General features: G+C 43.0%; 1 protein-coding gene across 2 annotated transcripts in view; it reads right to left on the bottom strand.

The window, feature by feature from the left end:
* Positions 1 to 19,653, bottom strand: part of SNX21 (sorting nexin family member 21) — a 171,596-nt gene that overhangs the window by 7,779 nt on the left and 144,164 nt on the right. For both annotated transcript variants that reach the window (XM_053689384.1, XM_053689409.1), the window contains 2 exons: positions 12,273 to 12,481; positions 11,920 to 12,074 (listed from right to left, as the gene is read on the bottom strand). In XM_053689384.1, coding sequence (XP_053545359.1) covers positions 11,920 to 12,074; positions 12,273 to 12,459 — 342 coding nt within the window. In that variant the 5' untranslated portion in view covers positions 12,460 to 12,481. The remainder of the gene's footprint in view (positions 1 to 11,919; positions 12,075 to 12,272; positions 12,482 to 19,653) is intronic.

Consider the following 19,653-nt stretch of genomic DNA (forward strand, 5'->3'; position numbering starts at 1 on the left):
TGGATATGACAGTGAGGGGAGGAGCTATATAGCAGCTCTGCTGTGGGTGATCCTCTTGCAACTTCCTGTTGGGAAGGAGAATATCCCATAAGTAATGGATGATCCGTGGACTGGATACACTACAAGAGAAATAAATTTATCAGGTAAGCATAAATTATGTTTTTCCTTTGAAAAGTGAAATGCTTCACTGTCTCTTTAAGAAAACAGGTAACTTCCTAGTGCAGTTAGCGGTTTAGCTCACTATGGATGCGGTTAAGGTAAGAAGCAGAAGAACAAAGGGGAGCATTTGTTTTACTAAGCTGTGTTTTTTTGTGTTTTACTCTGAGGCCTTTGCCTGCACATCGTTCAATGAGATAAAACCCCCTCTTCTCCCTTACCAAATCAGTGGCAGGCTGACATTTTCACAGGGACAGTCTGCAGACATTACAAGTTATCTGGGCCCAGTTTTCTCACTTTCTTTGCCTAGGAGGTGGGCGAGTATCCTCACAGAAGGGTGAAACTAATTTTATTTTTTTCTGACTTGCTGGGGTTCTGAGGTGTACATATAGGCTGTTTGTTGTATTTTGGGTAAATAACATAAATTATGCTTACCTGATAATTTTATTTACATCGTGGGGAGGAGAGTCCACTGCTTCATTCATTACTTGTGGGAATTAAGAACCTGGCCAACAGGAGGAGGCAAAGACACCCCAGCCAAAGGCTTAAATACCTTCCCCCCCACTCCCCTCATCCCCCAGTCATTCTGCCGTGGGAACAAGGAACAGTAGGAGAAATATTAGGGTATGAATGGTGCCAGAAAAATATATTAAATTTAGGTCCGCCCATCAGAGATACAGGCCAAAGATGAAGCTACTGCTCTAGTGGAATGAGCCGTAATCCTCTGAGGAGGCTTATGTCCCACTGTCTCATAGGCCAAACGGATCAAGCTTCTTAGCCAAAAGGACAAAAGAAGTAGTAGAAGCCCTCCCTGCGCTTCCCTGAATACACCACAAAAAGTGACTTAGATTGTCTGAAATCCTTTGTGGCCTGAAGATAGAATTTGAAAGCACGTACCACATCCAGATTATGAAGTAACCTCTCCTTAGGAGAAGAAGAGTTAGAAGATAAAGAAGGAACAACTATCTCCTGATTGATGTAACGGTTAGACACCACCTTGTGGAGAAACCCCAAGCCTGTGCGAATAACAGCCTTATCCGCATGAAACACCAGATAAGGGGGCTCAGAAACTCTGTGTGCCAAAGCAATGGCCAACAGAAAGAGAGCCTTCCATGAGAGACTTTTTATGTCGAGAATGCATAGGTTCAAACAGAACCTTCTGCAAGACCCTAAGTACCAAGTTTAAGCTCCAAGGGGGAGCAGTCTGCCTAAAAAAAAAAAAACAGACCTGATTCAAGACAGAGGCCCCTATTTATTAAAGGTTTTGCGGACCTGATCTGACACTGCGGATCAGGTCAGCAAGACCTCGGTAAATACGGAGAGCAATACACTCTCCTCACAAGAGCTGCTGGTGCAACGCCGCCCCCTGCTGACTCCCGGCCAATCGGCCACCAGCAGGGAGCTGTCAATCAACCTGATCGGGTTGAAATGCGGCGATGTCTGTCCGCCTGCTCAGAGCAGGCGGACAGGGTTATGGAGCAGCGGTCTTTAGACCGCTGCTTCATAACTGGTGTTTCTAGCGAAACACGGGGCCTCAAGCCTGAACAAAAGATTGGATGTCAGGGAGATAAAGCAGAAATTTGTCCTTTTAGTGAACTAGCGGCAAGACCCTTCTCCAAACCCTCTTGGAGAAAAGACAAAATCCTGGATACCCTCACCCTGTGCCAAGGGTAGCCATGAATCTCACACCAGGACAAGTAAGTCCTCCACACCTTATGATAGATGCGTCGAGTGACCGGCTTTCTTGCCTGAACTAGAGTGTCAATCACATTTTCAGAAAAAACCCTTTTTGCCAAGATTAAACGTTCAATCTCCATGCAGTCAGCCTCAGAGAATCGAGATTTTGATGTTGAAAAGGACCCTGATCCAGCAGATCCCTGCAACAGGGTAACCTCCACGGCGGAGAGGATGACATCCCCACCAGATCCGCAAACCACGTCCTCCTCGGCCACGAAGGAGCAATCAGAATGGAGGATGCTCTCTCCTGCTTTATACGAGCCACTACACGAGGAAGAAGTGGTAACGGAGGAAATATCTATACTAGACCGAACCCCCAAGGCATCACCAATGTGTCTATTAGCTCCGCCTGCGGATCCCTCGATCCGTATCGGGGAAGCTTTGTGGTGAAGAGACCATTCCCCCGGATAAAATGTCTGCCTGCTGAGAAAATCCGCTTCCCAGTTGTCCACACCTGGAATGTGGATAGCAGAGAGCGAACAGTTCTGGGTCTCCGCCCACTCCAGGATCCGAGACACCTCCCTCATTGCCAGGGAGCTCCTCGTGCCCCCACTGCACTGCACTGGTGGTTGATGTAAGCCACCGAGGTAATATTGTCCGTCTGGAACCTGATAAAGCTGAAGCCCCCCAAACGAGACCACACCTTCAGAGCATTGGAGATCGCTCAAAGCTCTAGAATATTTATTGGAAGAAGAGAATCTAAGAAAGACGACTTCCCCTGTGCCATCCTGGCACCCCAAACAGCTCCCCATCCCGCCAGACTCGCGTCCGTGGTAACAATCTCCCAGAGCGGTCTCAGAAAGGATGTCCCCATGGACAGGTGATCCGGGCGGATCCACCAGGACAGGGAAATCCGATTCCACGCATCCATGTATATCAGCTGCGACAGATCGGAATGATCGCCGTTCCCCTGTCTCAACATGCACAATTGAAGAGGTCTGAGATGAAACCTGGCAAATGGAATTATGTCCATGCTGGAGACCATCAGCCCAATCATTTCCATGCACTGAGCTACAGATGGTCTCACTGTAGACTGAAGGGCAAGACTGGTAAACGCCATCTTTGTGCGTTGCTTGAAGGTGAGAAAGACCTTCATGGACACTGAGTCTATGATCGTTCCGAAGAACTCCACCATGGTACTGGGAACCAGAGAACTCTTCTCGAGATTGATCTTCCAACCGTGAGATTGAAGTAACTGCAGCAGGACCCTGGTGTGGGCCTCAGCCAAATGGGATGACAGCGCCTGAACCAGAATTTCGTCCAGGTAGGGCGCCACCGCCATGCCCTGGGATCTGGCTCCTGCTAGAAGGGCCCCCAGGACCTTCATGAAGACTCTCAGGGCCGTCGCCAGACCGAAGGGAAGAGCCACGAACTGGAAATGCTGATCCAGAAAGGCAAATCTGAGGAACCTGAAATAGTCCCTGTGAATTGGAAGATGAAGGTAGGCATCCTTCAAGTCTATAGAGGTCATTAGCTGCCCCTCTTGAACTAGGGGCAGAATGGATCTAATCGTTTCCATTTTCTTGTGCTGTTTAGACTTGTCCCAAGCTTGAGCAGGCTTCCAGGGACCCTTGGTTCGGTCTGCTTTTGCTGTGGGCCTTGCGCCTTATCCCCACGAAAGGGACTAAAATTAGCACCCTTAGGATTCGCCTTCTTATCCTGGGGAAGGAAGGCACCCTTGCCCCCTGTAACCGTGGATATAATAGAGTCTAGACCTGAACCGGATCTTGCCCTTAAAAGGCAAAGACAGCAGCCTCGTCTTCGAGGTCATGTCTGCTGTCCAAGATTTTAGCCACAGAGCCCTGTGTGCTAGAACAAAAAAACCTTATACCTTAGCATTCAGGCGGATAATTTGCATATTAGCGTCAGGAATTAAGGAATTGGCCCTCTTTAGGGCCTTAATCTTTTCCTGCACCTCCTCGAAAGAGGGTTCACCCTCAATCGTATCAAATAATCGCACCAATATGACGCAGCTCCAGCAACTGCGGTGACCGCCGCTGCCGGTTAAAAAACAAACCCCGTGTGTTGAAACATCTTTCGTAACATGTTTTCCAACTTTTTATCCATAGGCTCCTTGAACGAAGAACTATCTTCTAAAGGAATCTTAGCGAGGGTGGAAATGGCCCCATCCACCTTGGGAATGGTCCCCCACAGCTCTAGCTGGGCCTCCGGGACGGGGAAAAGCTTTTTAAATTGATAAGAGGGGGAAAAGGAAGAACCTAACCGCTCCCACTCGTTCTTTATAATGTTCGCCATCTTGATAGTAACCAGAAAAGTCTGGGAAACCACCCTGCCCTCGTAAACCGTATCCAACTTAGGAATGGAGGGCTCTTCAGGAAGCTTGGGTTCCGGAACCTCTAAAGTAGCCAGCACTTGTGCTTTAATAAAATACGCAAGTTCTCCATCTTAAACCTAAAGCCGGGCTCCTCCGCTGCCGGAGGTTTAGATGGCACGGACTCTGACCCGAAAGGGCCCCTTCCGATGCGTCGGCCTGGGCTTAGTCATCGTACCACCCTTCTGGGGCGTCCGACAGAGACAAATCCTGGGTCGGGCCGCTATGAAAACCTTTACGCTTGCGCTTAGCATAACGCGGCAAAGCATGGATCACCTTAGCGACTGCTGTTTCAAGCTGATCCGCAAAATCAGGCGGCCAAGCAATCTCCCCCAAAGGGGTAACAGTCGGATCCTTGGGTGCTGCATGTGGGATAGGGGACACCATTGGGGAACGCACCTCATGAGACGGAGATTCCTCAGAGGTGGAGGGCTTAGTAGTGCTAGACATTCTCTTATGTTTGGAAGTTGTAGCCTTCTCAAGGCATGAGGAACACAGTTGCGCAGGCTGGTCTACCAAAACCTCACAATAAACACAGGTATAGGACTTAGTTAAAGAGGGAGTACCTTCTAATGCGTCAGAATCTTCCATAGCTTTTAGAAAAAAAATAAGACAGGCACCTTTATAACCACCAATGGCCGGGGCACTCACCACCTCCTATGACCCAGACTGTAGAAACTGCTTCATCTCCTCTGTTGCAGATCAGACCAGAAGAGAAGAGGCCCCACTCTGTCACAAGGATGTCTGCGCAGGACCACCCCGCCGAGGAGAAAACGTGCCAAAAATGCCTGCGCAAAACTCTGTTCCACAAAAATGCCAGAGCCGCGCCCTTGCGCATAACAGCAATCACATAATAAACTTATCATGTACATACCCCCTGTTCAATAATCCCCTTATAGGAATATTAACCCTTGATAGATAGAGGGACCTGTCTTCTGTGTTATCATATAAAAATGAAACAATCTTACCAGAATCTATGCCGTGGAACAGGAACACGGCCCTTCAAATGTGACAGGTGATAGCTGCACTTCTGACATGGACTTGAGAGAAGAACGCAATCTGCAAAACTCGTCAACGCCGATTGCTATAGGAGCTGTTAATATGAGTCAGAATGGTGTCGCAAAGGGAAGCTCCCTCTGAATCTCCGGACTCTAACGTTCACCCAGGCCCTCAACTGAGACTGTCCCATAGCGAAGGGTAGAACCCCTCATATGAGACATCCGATTTTCCGGTACCTCTCTGCCACCTCCTGTGACGAAAGGCAAAGAATGACTGGGGAAGTGGGGGAGGTATTTAAGCCTGTGGCTAGGGTGTCTGTTGCCTCTTCCTGGTGGCCAGGTTCTTAATTCCCACAAGTAATAAATGAAGCCGTGGATTCCTCCCCTTTAGATGGAAATACTTGCTATTTACATTTTCTGGAATACATCTTTATTACGATCTAAAAGTTTTGCTTATGATTTTGGTGTTATGTCTGTACCCCTATCTAATATGACTGACCCATTGGAAGGAACCCCTAGGGAATATACTACAGTCTATTATCCGTTTATTATGCAAAACTGTTCCAGTGGACTAAATTATCGATTTGTATGCTAATTAAGTCTTACATCTCATGTTCGCAACCCATAATCCTGTCAGTATAACACTTGACAGACATTTAGTGCCCATGCCTATTTATGTGGCTCAAGGGGGATTCCACTGATTTTTCTCCAGGGTTTAAAACAAATCTTCAAAAGACTATTACAGAACTTTTAGTGGACATCCCCAAACCAAGTAAGCATAAGCAAATATTTGGATATTTACCTCTCACCACCTGCAATACCCAGGCTCAATTACCACCTAGCTTACAAAGCTCTGGCTCGGCTGAGTCTCTGAGGGTGAAATCTCCTCTGAAGACCTAGAACCAGCAACTGAGCCAGAGACTGATTCCACGTTTAGATTTAAAGTGGACAATATCTGTTTCCTGTTTCAGGATGCTTTAAATACCTTAGAACTATCAGAAACAAATCTAGAGGATTCCAAGCCTGTATATAAGTTGAATCAGATAACTTTATAACCTTCGCCACGTACTCAACATTAGATAACTTTAGACCAAGTTTTGTGACATTTACCTGTAATTAAGGCCATATTACATAATAAATATAGTCATCATATTGGTATATCTAGACTGAGTATAACAGAGTGTGAATTTTTAATTATTGTGTTAGTTTTGTTTTTATCAGTAATACATTAAAAGTTATGTTTTAACTATATTTGGAAATAACCGCTTTAAGTCTGGGCAGAGAGTGCTACGTGCATTCTTTCAGTGGATAATCTATTATACACTATCTTTCAGGTCAATAAAGCGAATGATTTCTTTGTGATGTGGTTTTTTTGACATCCTTAAAATGTCAGGAATTTGTCCATTGCTGTTTTATTAGGGAGAGCTTTATGGCTTAAATCTTGGTCAGCTAAAATGTCTCTAAAAATTGACTATCATCGATCCCTTTTGAAGGGAAGATGCTTTTTTTGGATCAGAATTGGATTCTTTTATCAAAACTGTCACAGGGAAAATTGGCTTTTCTTCCCCTGCACAAGAGCTCTAAGGGAACGTACAAACAAAATAAATAATTTTCATTCCTTTTGCTCCCCTAGAGATCAGAAGTCGCCCCCCCCAACCAGAAGTCTGATTCTTCCAAGCTTTCCTATAAGCCAGGATCATCTTGGTCTAAGAACAAACAGACCAAAAAGTCCAATCAGAAATCTGCATAAAGGGACAGCCCATGTCCAGAAGTTCTTCAGGTAGGGGGCAGATTGATTTGGGTTCAGAAGTCCTGGTCTCGATTAGTTCAGGATCCCCGAGTTCTCAATATTATATCCCAGGGTTATTGCAAACAGGGACAAGGTTTCTTCATTGTCCCACAGAAGGAGAGCATCTACCGTCTTATTCTGGACCTAGAACCGGAACAAATTTGTTTGAGTACCTTCTTTCAAAATGGAAATGGTACGTACCATTCCTCTAGTACAGGAAGGTAAATGTATGACAATCATAGATTTATGGGATGTGTAGATAAACATCCTTTATCACAAGACCATTTCCAGTTTCTAAGATTTGCGTTTCTCAATAAACATTACCAATTTGCGGCCCTCCCCGTCTGTTTGGCCACAGCCCCAAGCATCTTTACAAAGGTATGAGGGGCTCTCCTAGCAGTGGTCAGAGCACAAGAAATCTCCATTGCCCCCTTAATCGGATGTTATTTTGGTCCAAGTTCCATCTTTCTCTGGTTACTGCTCATAGTCACAGAATGGTAACTTTCCTTCAGGAACAAACTACCAAATAGAAAGGGAGGATACTAAAAGCAATTTCAAATTGTGTCAGTCCCAGCTCTAGAGGAAAGGCTAGGCCAGCCAGAGGACCCTTGTATTTTGACAGTCTTATTTTAATGATTACTTTGGAATAAAAACTCTACGTTTTAGATTTTTTTTGCTATTGCTCTTTTATTGTGCTTGGACTGTAACTTTCCTTCAGGGACATGGATGGACAGCCAATGCCCCAAAAGTGCTTTATCCCCAACCACAAGGGTGTTTTTTCTTGGAGTGATAGACTCTTCAAATGTGCTTGTTTTTCCACAGATACTCGCAGAACCAAACTTCAGACTGCTTGTCATTCCCTACAGATTATCCATCTGTAGCACAATGTATGGAAGTAGTGGGTCTTATGGTGGCAGAATCAGACGCAGTACCCTTTCCTCGCTTTTATCTTCGTCCTCTCCAATTGTCCATGCTTCAACAGTGATAAAAGGATTGTTTCCAACTCAGTTCTTCAGTCAAACATTTCTCTCATGATGGGGAGAGAGTCCCTTTTTGACCCTTGGAACTTCGTTTATTCCGCCTATCTGGACCGTAGTCACTACAGACGCAAGTCTGATGGGTTGGGGTGCTGTATTGGAGTCCCAGGGGCGAGGTTACCTATCGACATCCTAGAACTTTGTGCCCTTCAGGCTTGGCCCATTCTTAAACAGGAAAATTTAATTTGGTTCCAGTGCTGTGGCGTACATCAATCATCAGGGACTCTGAGTCCCTTAGCTATGTAAGAGGTATCTCACATTCTTGGGCAGAGAAAAACCCACTGCAACCCATCGGCCATTCACATTCCTGAAGTGAACAATTGAGAAGCACAGTTGATAGTCTGTCCATCCAAGAGAATGGTCTCTTTATCAGGACATGTTCAATCAATTAGTCCTGATGTAGGGTCATCCAGAAATAGATCGAATGGTGTTACATTTAACTGCAAACTTCTGGTTTATTGCACCAGGTCAAGAGATCCAAGAACTCACATGATAAATGCTCTAGTCTGTACTTGGAACTTTTACCTGGCCTATCTATTTCCTCCATTTTCTCTTCTTCCAAGAGTCATTGCCAGCATCAAACAGGCTTCAGTAATTCTATTCGTTCTGGCATAGCAGCGCAGAATTTAATATTCTGACCCAATTCAGATGTCATTTTTTCCTCCATGTATTCTTCCTCCCTTGAGGAAATATCTACTGTTTCAAGGACCCTGGTAGAATTCGGATCTCAAATCTTTGAATTTGATGGCATGGAGGTTGAACGCCTAGTTCTCAAAAACATTGGTTTCTCAGATACTATTCTCTACTGCAAACCAGAAAGTCCATCACGCAAAGATTTATCATAAGATTTGTATTTTCTTTGGCGTTCTTCTTTCTCTTGGAAATCTTTTAAAATCCCCAGAATTCTTTAATTCCTTTAGAACTAAGGTTTATTGGCTAGTTCTCTAAAGGGTCAAATCTCTGCATTATCTGTTTTGTTTCATAAGAAGCTGGCTGATGTTCAAAGTTTTGTGCAAGCCTTGGTGAGAATTTGCCCTGTTATTAGGCCCATTTCTCCCCCTTTGGAATTTGAATCTTGTTCTGTTTTGCAAGGTACTCCCTTTGAACCTATCAATACTCTGGACATAAAGTTGTTGTCATGGAAGGTTCTCTTTCTTCTAGCCATTTCTTCCGCTAGAAGAGTTTCTGAATTATCAGCTCTGTATTCTGATCACCCCTTATAGGTTTTTCATCAGGATAAAGCGGTTATCTGGACTAAATATGATTTTCTTCTGAAGGTAATCCTTCTAATTCTAAGGAATGCCAGCTACACAATTTGGATATAGTGAGAGCCTTAAAATAGTATCTTCAGGCTACTGAAGATTTTAGACAAACTTCTAGCCTATTTGTCCAATTCTCAGGTTCCAGAAAGGGTCAAAAGGCTGCAGTGGTGGCCTTGGCATCATGGCTGAAGCAGATTATTCATAAGGCTTACTTGGTTGCAGAAAAAACGCCTCCAAAAAGAGAAACTGTTCATTCTACTAGATCTGTATCTACTTCTTGGGCCTTCAAAAATGACGCCTCCTTGGAACAATTTGCAAGGCGGTAACTTGGTCTTCCCTCCATACCTTTTCTAAATTTTATCATTTTGATATTTATGCTTCTTCTGAAGCTGCGTTTGGCAGGAATGTCCTTCAGGTTGCAGTGTCCGGCAATTAGGAACTGACCTAATTTTGTCTCACCTGTCCTTAACATGGACTCTAAGCTTATTTTATCCCACATATTATGGACTCCTATGGACTCTCATCATCATACGGGGAAAAAAAACAACAGAATTTATACTTGCCAATAAATTTCTTTCTTTCAGGGTGATGAGAGTCCATAGGACCTGTCCTGATTTTTGCTATATAAGCGACAGTTCTTATTTGCACCTCTTAACCCTGCTTTCTGTCTTTTCTAACTTTTATGTCTCTCGCCTCTGCTCGGCTATACGTAAACTGACTGGAGAGAGAAGGTGGGAAGGAATACAAGCTCTTGGCCTCCTGGTGGCGTGAAATATATCCCATGTTATGGACTCCAATGGACTCTCATCATCCTGAAAGAAGGAAATGTATCTTAATATAATTTCTGTTTTTTACATTCTCAGAGTTCTCCCATGTATTTTGAGTCTTTTTTTTTTTAATTTCTTTTTTAATTTGTTCAGATAAACATCGTTCTATGAGTCCTAACAGCATACAAGAGGCAAGTTGTTATAGCTATAAGGACATAAAACCCCTTATTTAAATTGTGAAACCTAACTTTTTAAAACGCAGGATATTATGATTTGTTGTTAAGGTGAGGAGGTAATAAAGGCCTCTTAAAAGCATCAGAACCCCAAAAATATAACCAAAGATGAGAAAGATTTGTCATTGGTGTGACAATCATCTGGCAGCGGGTAGACACAGGACCACTAATTTGATAGACCAGGATTGCTGCTTTCAAATAAGGGGTCTTAAGTTAATGTATGTATTGTGGGGGGCAACATAGGGTATACTCCACCCCCTTATATTGTTCCATATGCTTATGGTTCTAACAAGTGATCATTGTAAAGAGTGGTCGGTGGATAACCACCAGACGTGACCCCTCCTTAAAAGTGTGGCCTTAACTATTTAAAAAAAGAGGGGTAATTTGCCTTGTGGTAGTGCATATTTTGGTGCGCAATATTCCCTTTTTATAGCACAGATGACTGTTAAAGGCACCAAGTGTAAAGATGATAGCAGGTGATTGCTATATACATAGCAATTTAAAAGGGCATTAGATCACTCCTGTTTCATATGAGGGCTATTCAGTGTATGTGTGTTGTATGCTGTCTTTAGGGGATGGGGCACCTTTGCAGCCATTATCCCTATACAGTAAATACATTAGGTAGGTGACTGGCATAAAAATGGAAATAGTCTCATACACCTTTGTGTTTAATTGGGGCTTTAAAAGTGCCCCCTACTTATACACAGTATGGCTGTCTACTTGGCAAGGTGACCCCTCATTTGAAAGAGGGGAATTCCCTCTTTCACTTGAGGGGGTCTCATACCCATCTATTTAAAACAGACAGGGATTGTTTTTAGTAGCCCTCCTTCCCACCAACAGAAATCACTTTATTTCTAGTAGGGCTGGTGATCACCATTTTTATTCGTGTTTACCTGAGGAGGGTATGAATTTGCAAATGAGGAGTCACTTGTCTCTCTAGCCCCCCGGTGAATCAGCATTTTAAATGCTGCTGCAGGTATTTGCAATTTGTATGGCAATGACCTATAACAGGGGCAAGTGGCCCCCTCATTTGAAAGGGCAAACTCCCCTCTTTCAAATGAGGGATCACTTGTCCCTCTAGTACAAACAGGGGTGGGGAGACAAGGGTCTCCATTAGAGCCCTCTCAGGTTAAACAGCATTTTCAATGCTGCTGCAAGTGAGCCAACGAGAAGAGGCAAATATGTGCAGCCACCAATCAGCAGCTGCTGTTTGGTGGCTGTACATATTTGCCTCTTCTTATTGGTTCATTCATTGTATTCAGCTAGCTACTAATAGTGCACTGCTGCTCCTCCAACAAAGAATACCAAGAGAATGAAGCAAATTTTGATAATATAAGTAAATCATATATTTGTTTAAAATTGTATGTCCTGTCTGAATCATGATGGAAAAAAGGGTTTCATGTCCCTTTAAGTGTATATTTATCAAAACATAAACAGGTAATGATTGGCAAATATGTAGAAATTCCAATGTGTTTGTTACATAGTACCATTATGCAAATGTCCTGTCCACTGCCAACATGATACAGATGCAGCATAAGTGTTATTTTTTCTGATTTCATAATCAGGCATACAAGAAAACAAAAGCATAGATGTGTGTATATGACTCACCACATACTTGGAATAACCATCACGAATTACATTTGCCTCTGTAACCTCAAATGTCAGCCTAATAGGTACACTGTGGCTCTGAGAACTTGCCCATACTTCTCTCATCTGTTGTGTTAGAAGAGGACTTGGACACCATTCCTCTATCGGTCTTTCTTCTGTGAGGATAAGAATAAACAATAAGTGTGTTTTACAAATGCTACTTAATCCACTTCACCTGACTCACCTTTTCAGACATTATCTCCTTGGTTATCTCTTTGTTGGTGCAATATGTGCCAATATCAAAATGTGTATCACATCTACCAAATTTTGTTTAATCTTGTCCTTTTCATTGATATTGCATCAAAAATGAGTACCTGTTTCATCACTCTCCTCAGACCCTAGACTATCTTCACTCAGACTGAGGGTCCCACTTAGTCGTACAGACAATCCATCCATGTCATCCACCAGATCTGCAATCTCTGGAGCCTCTTCTGTTACTACAGGTGGTATCTCCTCTTGCTGCGTGGAAGGGCGTAGCCGCTGAAGGATTTTGGAAGCCATTTGGTACAATTCACGAGATATACTAAAGGGGGGGGGGGGGAGTGAATAATAAAGCAAAGTTAAAGGGACACAGACACAGTTAACTAATTTTTAACCCCTTTACGGCCGGGAAATTCAGAAGTGTGGTGCACAGCTGCAATTAGCAGCCTTCTAAAAAAGAACATTGGCAAAGCCATGCATGTCTGCTATTTCTAAATAAAGGGTCTTATGGCTGCAGTAGTTTTGTGTAAATAAAATCAGTGAGAAACCCAAAATTTGCGAAAATGTTTTTTTTTTTGTTTTTTTTTTTATGATTGTTTTTGGCAGCTAAATAGTGGCATAAAAAAACCATAATTGGCCTAGATCAATACCTTGGGTGGTGTATAGTTCTCATAGGTAAATAAATTTAAAAAAAAAGGGCTCTAAAATGGAAGGATAGCAAAAATGCTAGTTTTTCTCTAAAACTCCCAGTACCGAAGGGGTTAAATTACATAAAATAACAGGGTAGTTAAGCATTAAAGGGACAGTCTACACCAGACTTTTTATTGTTTTAAAATATAGATAATCCCTTTATTACCCATTTCCTAGTTTTGCATAGCCAACACAATTATATTAATACACTTTTTACCTCTGTGATTACCTTGTATCTAAGCCTCTGCAGACTGCCCCCTTATTTCAGCTCTTTTGACAGACTTGCATTTTAGCCAATCAGTGCTGACTCCTAGGTAACTCCATGTGCTTGAGTACAGTGTTATCTATATGACACATGAACTGTCAAAATGCATTTAGATAAGAGGCGGCCTTCAATGTCTAAGAAATTAGCTTATGAACCTCCTAGGTTTAGCTTTCAACTAAGAATACCAAGAGAACAAAGCAAAATTGGTGATAAAGGTAAATTGGAAAGTTGTTTAAAATTACATGCCCTACACTAGGTACTACCCTAGAGCAGTTTTCCTGCTCAGTTCAGCGATCCTCTCTTAAACTGTTCTCTTTTTATTGCCATCTTCGTACTTGACTTGGTGAGTGAGCCTTAATTCACTTCCTGGTTCTCGGTTTGTTCTTTTTTTCCTTCTCTTTTCTACCATTAAACCAGGCTAATAATTGGCACAACCCTCGTTCCCCCCCCCCCCACCCCACTCTCTCTTGCCCCATTTTTGCACTGAGAGGATCCTCTCCCTAGTATACGTAGGTTTTACCCCCTTATTGATTTTGGCACATGGATAAACTCTTTCACTCTAACCCCAAGACTCCCTGACCAGCCATGGCTGCAAGGAAAAGAGACAGGAGAGTAAAGAATACTTCAGATAATCTGTCTGAAGCACAAGTATCATCCGCTGCTGTATTCCCCCCGACCGATACAGTTGATATGCAAGTCTTGGTCACCAAAATTTCAGAAGCCTTGGCTCCCAATTTTGACGCACTTAAGCTAGAGATCAGACAAGACATTACACTCTTATCACAGGAAGTCAGACAGTTTGCCAATAGAATTAACGAAGCTGAACAGAGAGTGTCGGATCTTGAAGATCTTAATACTCTCCACAGTGCCATTCTAGAATCCACCAATCTTTCTATCACCACAGGCTAAACTCGAAGATCTCGAGAATCGTTCCCGCAGGAACAACATTCGGCTAATAGGGGTCCCAGAGGACAAACGCTATGAGGATTTAAATTCCTTTATCTCTGAGTCACTACCCCAACTTCTTAAAATTCCATCTAATCATCCCCCGATAACAGTGGAAAGGGCACATAGGTTGGGCAGAACTTGGGTGGATAATAAAGGTAACCACAGACCCAGACCGGTGATTGCAAAACTTTTAAACTTCCAAGATAAGGTCACACTAATGCAATTTTATCGAAAGAATCAGCCCATTACACTTGGAGAATCTAAAAGTCTCCCTTTTCAGGATTTCTCAGTTGAGACAACATCCAAAAGGAGGGCGTTAGCTCCTACTTGCACCAAATTAATCCAACAGGGCTACTAAGCCACCATTATCTATCCTGCAAAACTTAAAATTATAGAGGGCGAGAATGTCTATATTTTAAATACCATACAAGAGGTAGAACAACACTTGAAAGACTCTAATATCCTAGGCACACAGTCGTTAGGCCGAAAATAGGTCGTCACTGTTTTGTCTTTATTTTCTTTTTTTCTTCCTTTTTTTTCCCTTTTTTCTTGGCTGTCATGAGCAAGGACTATGCTGGTCCAGGAGATCGTGTCTGGATGGGGCTCTCTACTCTTTTTTTTCCCCCCATTTTTTTTTCTTTTTTTCTTCTTCTTCTCCCTCCCCCCCGCACAGGCTACACTCGGACATCTGGTTTAATGTTAAATGGCAAACTTTAAACTAATTTCCTGGAATGTGGGTGGGATCTCCACCCCCATTAAAAAGAAAGCTATCCTCACACATCTGAGGAAACTCGGGACCGACATAGCATTTCTACAAGAAACACATTTGACACCAGAGGAGTCCCTGAAACTCAGATCCTCTTGGGTGAAAGAATTTTTTTTTCTCCCCGGGAGATGGAAGGAGGAGAGGGGTGGTCATTCTGATAGGGAAAAAAAATTAACTTAGAGGTCATTCATAGCGAAGTAGACCATGAGGGAAGATTTGTGATAATAAAAGTAAAAATCTATAAAACAATTTTTACCATGTGCAACATATACGCTCCTAACAAACTGAATCCAGTTTTCTGGTCCAGGATTCAGGCCAAAATCCTCTCTGTTCATGAGGGTCATCTGGTTCTTGGCGGCGACTTCAATATGTCTCCACACTGCCCACTGGATAGACTTAGAAACTCCAATAAACTGCTCAAACAAAAAAGGGATAATTTAGAAGCTAAGCTAATAAAATCAATTATGCAGAACCTTGCAATAAAAGACGTCTGGAGGCTTCAAAACCCCGACGTCAGGGACTTCACCTGTTTATCTAGAGCTCATAAAACGCTCTCCAGAATCGACCTATTCCTTATTAATGACAGATTCACCATGTCAGAAGTAAAAGCAGGCATACTGCCTATTTTCCTCTCTGACCACGGTCCTCTCTCGCTGGAGTTTCAGCTTAACCACCTCAAAAATAGACCAACACGCTTTATTTTCCCCTCCTTCCTTGCGACCGATCTGAAATTCAAAAACTGGCTTAAACTCAAATTTTCTGACTACCTCCAACATAACCAGGGCCATATAAGTTCCCCTCTGGTGTTCTGGGAGGCTGCGAAGGCAGTCCTCAGGGGCGAAATCATAGCCTACAGTGCTGTAAGATCTAGAAAAATAAGATTAAGAGAGAAAGAAATCACTAACTCAGTAATCAATTCTTATAATTCCTTTTTGCTGGAAAAATCATCTATAAACTGGGCAAAATATGTTCGGGCCAAAAAACGCCAGAGATACATTCGCAGTCTTTCAGAAAACACAGAGGGACTTAAGGCTCCAAGCCAGAATTTATAGATTCGGAAATAAATCCGGCAAATTACTGGCGAATCTGGTCAAAAGGGAGAAAAAGTCATCCTTTATTGAGAGCATCCAACAGGATGGTATTCTCCTTGACAAACCGGACGAGATTGTAGAGGCATTTGTCAGATATTATCAGGACTTGTACTCGTGTAGGAGCTCAAACCTCACACAAACGTCTCAATTCTGTACTTGGCCATTGTTTCGATCGATGCAGAGAAAGCATTCGATTCAATACATTTCGATCACCTTTTCACCTCTTTGGTTAATTTCGGCTCTAGGGGCAAGTTCCTTAATTTTATCATGAACTTGTATAAAGAACCATATACAAGTTTGATCGTTAACTATACACTCTCATCACAGATAACTCTTGGAAGGGGAACCCGCCAGGTGTGCCCCCTATCCCCCCTACTTTTCGACGTCTCAATTGAACCTCTGGCAATCATGGTCAGACAACAATTATCAGGAATCAAGCTGGGTAATCAGATCATAAAAATCGCTCTCTATGCTGACGATCTACTGCTATATCTCTCAGATATTAAAACTAGTATTCCCAAACTATTAGATATCACTGCCCGATTTGGGTCCTTCTCGGGCTACAAGATCAACAAAGCAAAATCAGAATTGCTATGGTTCAGACAAAACAATAACTCTCCTCTTGATATCCCTTTTTCTGTGGCTAGAGACTCTCTTAAATATTTAGGAATCCTCATTCCCTCCTCACCAGGGGAGCCGTATGACCTTAACTTCTCCCCAATTCTAGCAAACATCAGGGAGAAACTTAAAAATTTTCAATCCTTGCCATTATCTATCTCTGGTCGGATTGCCCTATTCAAAATGATTTTGCTCCCAAAGCTCCTCTATAGAGAGGGACGTTCGCTGTCTCAATAGTGCACTTAGAAAATTCTTGTGGCAGCAGAAAAGACCCAGAATATCCCTAAGTAAACTTTCCCTCCCAAAAGATAGCGGCGGTCTTGCATTGCCAGACATTCGATCGTACAACTAAGCTTTCTTGGTTCGAGTGGTGGCTGATTGGATCTCCTACAGCGACTATGTTACAAATAACTCTCTAGAGGAAAATATTTGTAACCACTATCTGCCGTTAGCCCTAATTCACTCTCCACCTAAAGAATTACCAGGTGAAATTAAAATACTTAAATCTTTTTCCAATCCGTTGAAGGCCTGGTGGAAAGTGGGTAGTTCATGGTCTTTAAACTGTAAAGTTTCTCAGTATCTCCCATTACGGGGAAACCCGAAATTTCCTGCAGGCTTAAACTCTGTAACATTCAAGAAATGGCATAATCTAGGCCTGAACAGGCTGACACAACTTTGGGACCCAGAGAGGAAATGTGTCAAATCCTTTGACGAATTAAAAACAGAGTTTCAAATCAATAATAAGGAATTCTTTGTATATTAGCTCAAGGTGGAGGTGTCTGCTTTGCAAACGAATGAGACAGGCTGGAACTGGACCTAGGGTAAACTGGAAAGCTGGTTTACCTTGTTCAAAAATGGTATTAGGTCCATCTCTACGTGCTATCAGTTAATTCAACTTGGCAAAGGCGAATCAGAGCTAGAGAAAATCACTTCCCTATGGAATCAGCTGCTACCACAATCCAGTATTCATTTAAAAATTGTTCAATCTTCAATCTGTAAAGTGGCTCAGGCTACTCTCTCAGCCACCTGGCGGGAGATGCATGTCAAACTCTTACACAACTCATACTTTACTCCCGAAAAGGGCCACAAAATCCGCAATCTCAGCTTCAATAAATGTCCAAAATGCTCGCTCCCTGCAACTGATCTAATGCACATGATCTGGAGCTGTCCTAAAAACAGAATTTATGTTTACCTGATAAATTACTTTCTCCAACGGTGTGTCCGGTCCACGGCGTCATCCTTACTTGTGGGATATTCTCTTCCCCAACAGGAAATGGCAAAGAGCCCAGCAAAGCTGGTCACATGATCCCTCCTAGGCTCCGCCTTCCCCAGTCATTCGACCGACGTAAAGGAGGAATATTTGCATAGGAGAAATCATATGATACCGTGGTGACTGTAGTTAGAGAAATTAAATCATCAGACCTGATTAAAAAACCAGGGCGGGCCGTGGACCGGACACCCCGTTGGAGAAAGTAATTTATCAGGTAAACATAAATTCTGTTTTCTCCAACATAGGTGTGTCCGGTCCACGGCGTCATCCTTACTTGTGGGAACCAATACCAAAGCTTTAGGACACGGATGATGGGAGGGAGCAAATCAGGTCACCTAGATGGAAGGCACCACGGTTTGCAAAACCTTTCTCCCAAAAATAGCCTCCGAAGAAGCAAAAGTATCAAATTTGTAAAATTTGGTAAAAGTGTGCAGTGAAGACCAAGTCGCTGCCTTACATATCTGATCAACAGAAGCCTCGTTCTTGAAGTCCCATGTGGAAGCCACAGCCCTAGTGGAATGAGCTGTGATTCTATCAGGAGGCTGCCGTCCGGCAGTCTCATAAGCCAATCTGATGATGCTTTTAAGCCAAAAAGAGAGAGAGGTAGAAGTTGCTTTTTGACCTCTCCTTTTACCAGAATAAACAACAAACAAGGAAGATGTTTGTCTGAAATCCTTTGTAGCCTCTAAATAGAATTTTAGAGCACGAACTACATCCAAATTGTGCAACAAACGTTCCTTCTTTGAAACTGGATTCGGACACAAAGAAGGCACAACTATCTCCTGGTTAATATTTTTGTTAGAAACAACTTTCGGAAGAAAACCAGGTTTAGTACGCAAAACCACCTTATCTGCATGGAACACCAGATAAGGAGGAGAACACTGCAGAGCAGATAACTCTGAAACTCTTCTAGCAGAAGAAATTGCAACCAAAAACAAAACTTTCCAAGATAATAACTTAATATCTACGGAATGTAAGGGTTCAAACGGAACCCCTTGAAGAACTGAAAGAACTAAATTGAGACTCCAAGGAGGAGTCAAAGGTTTGTAAACAGGCTTGATTCTAACCAGAGCCTGAACAAAAGCCTGAACATCTGGCACAGCCGCCAGCTTCTTGTGAAGTAAAACAGATAAAGCAGAAATCTGTCCCTTCAAAGAACTTGCAGATAATCCTTTCTCCAAACCCTCTTGTAGAAAGGATAGAATCTTAGGAATTTTTACCCTGTTCCATGGGAATCCTTTCGATTCGCACCAACAGATATATTTCTTCCATACTTTATGGTAAATTTTCCTAGTTACAGGCTTTCTAGCCTGAATAAGAGTATCAATGACAGAATCTGAGAACCCACGCTTTGATAAAATCAAGCGTTCAATCTCCAAGCAGTCAGTTGGAGTGATGCCAGATTCGGATGTTCGAACGGACCTTGAACAAGAAGGTCCCGTCTCAAAGGTAGCTTCCATGGTGGAGCCGATGACATATTCACCAGGTCTGCATACCAAGTTCTGCGTGGCCACGCAGGAGCTATCAAGATCACCGAAGCCCTCTCTTGATTGATCCTGGCTACCAGCCTGGGAATGAGAGGAAACGGTGGGAACACATAAGCTAGGTTGAAGGTCCAGGGCGCTACTAGTGCATCTACTAGAGTCGCCTTGGGATCCCTGGATCTGGACCCGTAGCAAGGAACCTTGAAGTTCTGACGAGACGCCATCAGATCCATGTCTGGAATGCCCCATAATTGAGTTATTTGGGCAAAGATTTCCGGATGGAGTTCCCACTCCCCCGGATGAAATGTCTGACGACTCAGAAAATCCGCTTCCCAATTTTCCACTGCTGGGATGTGGATTGC

This window comes from Bombina bombina, chromosome 1 (genome assembly GCF_027579735.1).
Source record: "Bombina bombina isolate aBomBom1 chromosome 1, aBomBom1.pri, whole genome shotgun sequence".
Classification (NCBI taxonomy): domain Eukaryota; kingdom Metazoa; phylum Chordata; class Amphibia; order Anura; family Bombinatoridae; genus Bombina; species Bombina bombina.